General features: G+C 37.5%; 1 protein-coding gene across 1 annotated transcript; it reads right to left on the bottom strand.

Moving 5' to 3' along the window:
• Nucleotides 1-881: 881 nt before the first annotated feature.
• On the bottom strand, nt 882-4,111 carry LOC147857638 (small ribosomal subunit protein eS1y-like). Its single transcript, XM_087327234.1, has 7 exons — nt 4,027-4,111; nt 3,611-3,658; nt 3,378-3,483; nt 2,165-2,302; nt 1,886-2,071; nt 1,585-1,785; nt 882-1,134 (listed from the first exon to the last, which is right to left on the bottom strand). Exons 1-7 carry the CDS (start codon nt 4,035-4,037, stop codon nt 1,033-1,035), a joined length of 792 nt encoding a protein of 263 aa, XP_087183360.1. The 5' UTR covers nt 4,038-4,111; the 3' UTR covers nt 882-1,032.
• Between the last annotated feature and the right edge of the window lie 209 nt (nt 4,112-4,320).

Raw genomic sequence — 4,320 nt, 5'->3', positions numbered from 1 at the left:
TACAAAGTTCTTCAACAAAAACTAAACAAATCCAAGTATACATATATGATATAACAATGATACAAATGAGAAACAAAGTTTGGAAGGACTGGAATGGATAAGACTAGAATTCAAAAACCTCCAAACAAAATGCAAATGTGACAGTCATTATTATTACAGGTTTAATAATGAATTACATTCAATGGAAGTTCATGCTAAGACCCACCACAGCCATGGCTGCCACCAGAGCCACCTCTACCACCACCTCCAAAACCTGATCTCTCATCATCAGCACACATGGCAGTAATTAGGGAGAGGATCCCCCATCACAACCAAGAAAAACATTACAACTGCTTCATGATCTGCCTCTTTGCAACCACTCACAAAACCTTGAGCCATCTGTCTCTTGAGTGGAAACTGTGGAAATAAAAAGACTACCAATACCTCAATTTAAAATGAACAGCACATTGAGGAATTTTCACTTAAAAAAGAAAAGACAGTCAACATGAAGAAAAATAACATTTTCTGTCAACATTTCCAGGTGACAGATAATTACACACAATATTTTAGCATATCTGCCCAAATTCTAACTTAGACTTTGAAAAAATTTAGAGTATCCCAAACCAAAATTCAGCATTCACCTGTAAACATCAATGGTAGTAATCTTTCAATAGCCAACAGCTGATATTGCGAGTTACATAGCACCCTAAACAGTCTAGCAAAACCATGAAGAAAACAAAGACAAAAAAACTCACATGTATTTGGAGAATGAGGAAAACAAACTCAGGTGGGGTATTTCAGAGCATTTGGATAAGCATGTCTTATCAAATTATGAATTTTGAAGTGATGAGGATGACCCTACATAACACATCTAAAGAAAAAACAAGGACGATAATGTCATATACACCAAGAACTTGTTTTTCTTCCCACTAAACCAATAACTCTTCCAAAGCATTTTAGTCTGCAAAAAGTAACCAAAAAGAAAAGCCTCAAATGGCAAATGAAAATCTCTTATCCACAGCAAAATTCCATTTTCTTTCTTCACATAGAAAATCAAGCACCAACAAGTTCTGTCTCGGCTTTCGGTTGTTCTGCATCCTCACTAATGGGTCTCTCTACCTTCGTGCCCACATCTTCACTGTAATCTCCATGAACCTAAAATAAATAATAGTACATAAACCCATTTAATCATATTAATTTGCAGCAATCTATATCAAAGTTACATACACCTTTGCAAAATCCATGATTTAACCAAAATATCCATCCCAATAATATCAGATAAACAATTCTATTTAGTCAGAAATTTTCCAATCCCCAACTTCATAAAACATTGTTGTAAGGCCATGAATTATAAGGTAGTGACGAATTATAAATTCCATTTCAATTGAATTAGAAAAACATGGAATTTACTTAGAAATACATTTTGCCGTTATGTATTTCTATATAGGGTTATGAATCATAATATCCATCCATTTCAATTTTCATCGCATGAACCTATTTGATCATAAACTTTGTGATATCCGCAAGTCATAGACATGTCTTTCTGAAGTGATCATGGCACATCACAAATCAGAGTTTTAATTTGAGATGATTAAAGAGCATTACCTCCATAAGCTTTCCCAGATCAAACTTAGGAGCCTTTAAAATTTTCACTTTCCTGACAAAAGTGTTCTGCAATGGATAAATCCCAGATGTGGCTTTCTCAATCTCCTTCCCAATCACTTCAGGAATAAACTTAGCAACCAATTCCTTCAAATCACAAGACTGTGCTTCACGGACCATGATTTCTGTCATCTTCTTACGAATCTACAAAACACAAAAGGGAAAACAAATATGATAATGCCATATTACAATGTCTCTAGCATTGTTGGTATCAACCAAGTAGGATTCAGGGAAATCTTTCTACCTGTCTAATTTGACTCGACTGTGCATAACATGTTTTCTTGATCTGATTGGGCCTCTTCTTGGTGAAAGCAATGCAAAACATTCTCAAGGTATAGTTGTCGGTAGTCTTGACATCAACATGAGCTTCAATAAGAGATTGCCACTTCCTAACAAGGGATCGAAGCTTGTCTGTAGTGAAATCCATACCCTAGAACAAGAAAACGCAGCTAAGTTCACTTCAAGCAAGAAAAAACATGATATACAAAGAGAAATAAAATGGCTTTGCAGAAAATGTTCTCACCCAGAAGTTTGTAAGTACATTCTTCCCTTGAACATCTTCGGCTCGCAGTTTGATTTTACGAGCCGCTTGATCTTCATCTTGCTGAAGATCAGCCAGAGAGCATTCAAAAACTCTACCTTTGAGGCCATCGGCTGCAATCTACAAAATAGCAGGCAACACCTCGGTTCTTATTTCTCATAGTTTGTTTATATTCACCAGATAATGAAAGCTAAAACAACTCGAGTAAATACCGAATTATAGTGGACTTTCATTAACTAATCTCAATTCTAATGATATAGCCACCCAACTCAAGAGAGACGATCAAAATTACTGTAGATGCACCTCCACTGAACCAAATGATATATGCATAGAAGCTTAGAATTGCAGTACACGTATTAAGCGTGATAATCAAAATTACCAAAGAGATAAATTACAACGCATACATGCTTGATGTGGATGAATTCATATCAACAGGAAATCTGAATTTCAACAGCTTGACTTTAAAATTGATTACAGAAAAAAAATGGTAGAGACCACATTGTAGGGAACTTCTTTGTCATGCTAAAAAATAAGATTTCCATATTCCAGATGGATTACAGACAACAAGGACGAACTACATGATACTTCGTTTAAGCATTCTGAATTACTCGACACTCCATGCAGGTAAAAATTTGAGCTGAATCATAGCTGATCATGTCAAGACATCTAGTGGACACTTACCTAGTGTCTGGATTGGAAACTAATTCTCATTCTGATTACAGGCACAGATCCATATTCCTTGTAAGCTTTTTTACATAGCTGAGTTTCAAATTTAAAAAGTGATAGAGATTCCAGATATACAAGAGTATGGAAATGCAAAATATGAACTCGGAAACAAAACTAAAATGAAGCTTCCTATAAACATTCTGGATTGCTAGTTACAGGCATGGCTCCACTCCATGCTAGCATATTCAATGTAGTCTCCATTTGAGGACATTCAATTATTGATTGCACCTCCACATCAGATCAAATGAAGACATCAATACAATCCAAAAAACTGAAATTGCATTTTAGGACAAAACTTAACATTTATGTTTCAGGTAAAGAGCATTGAAAGAGTATCAAAACACAGAATTCGCTTAAACTCCTTCTGTGGATGTCCGATTGCATGTCTCTAATCTATGCAATCACATAATCAACATAAAACAGGCACTCAAAACTCATGATATGAATCGATACAAAGTATCAATCTAACCTTTGTTCCCTGAGTTCTGGTTACAAGCGTCTTGCCAATAGACCTCTGATTGAAGGTAGAGGGAGCCTTGATATCATACCAATCCTTTTTGGAGAAAGGATCAACTCTATATAGAAATTTCACACAAAAAAATCAGACAAAAGAAGATGCCGTTTGTACAACCAAAAGAAACGCATCAGGAGAGCGTTGGATCCATCCGGAATACAAATGGCATTCAGGATATTAATTCTCACATTTTCTTTTTTCCTCCCTTCTTTCCTTTCGAGATACGCTTGTTTTTCCTGAAAAACCGAAAGAGAACGAGAGAAACTGTGAGAAAACTGACGAGTATTTCCAAGAGGAAAAGAAAAAGAAATTGAAGAGAAAGAAAAGAGGACCCCTGAGAGAGGGGGAGAGAGACGGAAGAAATGAATGGGTATAGTTGCCTGGAAAAGGTAAAAACCCTAAACCCTAAACAGAAAGAAAAGCAAAAGAGAATCAGGTGAGACAGGAGCGAGAAATCGGGAAGAAAGAGAAGTCGAAAAGGGGGGGGGGGGGAATAGGAGAAATGCGTGCTGTCGAGGAGAGATGGAAATAGCAATGGGAAAAAAAAAAAGTGGAAGGGGAATGGGGAAAGAAAGAAGGAAGGAAGGAAGGAAGGAGAGCTTACCCGACGGCCATGGCGAGGAGCTGCGCAGGCAACCAACAACACAGACACGCAGACAGACAGACACAGAGAGAGAGAGAGAGAGAGAGAGAGAGAGAGAAACCCTAAACCGAGAGGATGGATCTCCCCCACATAGCAGACAATGAATGGGTTGTCCGCTTTCACACCTTGTGTCCGTCGCAGACACCAGACACACACACACACACTCCACCAGACATTGACACCCAGATACAGACACCACCAGACATTGACACCAAATACAGACACCAGACGTTGACACCAAATACAGACACCAGA

This window comes from Azolla caroliniana, unplaced genomic scaffold (genome assembly GCF_043228905.1).
Source record: "Azolla caroliniana isolate FFs.n. ecotype wild unplaced genomic scaffold, voAzoCaro1.0.p SCAF_11, whole genome shotgun sequence".
Lineage (NCBI taxonomy): Eukaryota > Viridiplantae > Streptophyta > Polypodiopsida > Salviniales > Salviniaceae > Azolla > Azolla caroliniana.
Note: the sequence above shows the minus strand (reverse complement) of the source record. Positions and strands in the feature narration are given on the sequence as shown.

Bases quoted from the DNA above. Each gene is read 5' to 3' on its own strand.
- LOC147857638 (XM_087327234.1), bottom strand. The intron at 3,484-3,610 runs GTGAGAATTAAT...ATTTCTATATAG, and splicing joins AAGGGAGGAAAAAAGAAAAT to AGTTGATCCTTTCTCCAAAA. The intron at 2,303-3,377 runs GTTAGATTGATA...GCTATTTTGTAG, and splicing joins CCAGAACTCAGGGAACAAAG to ATTGCAGCCGATGGCCTCAA.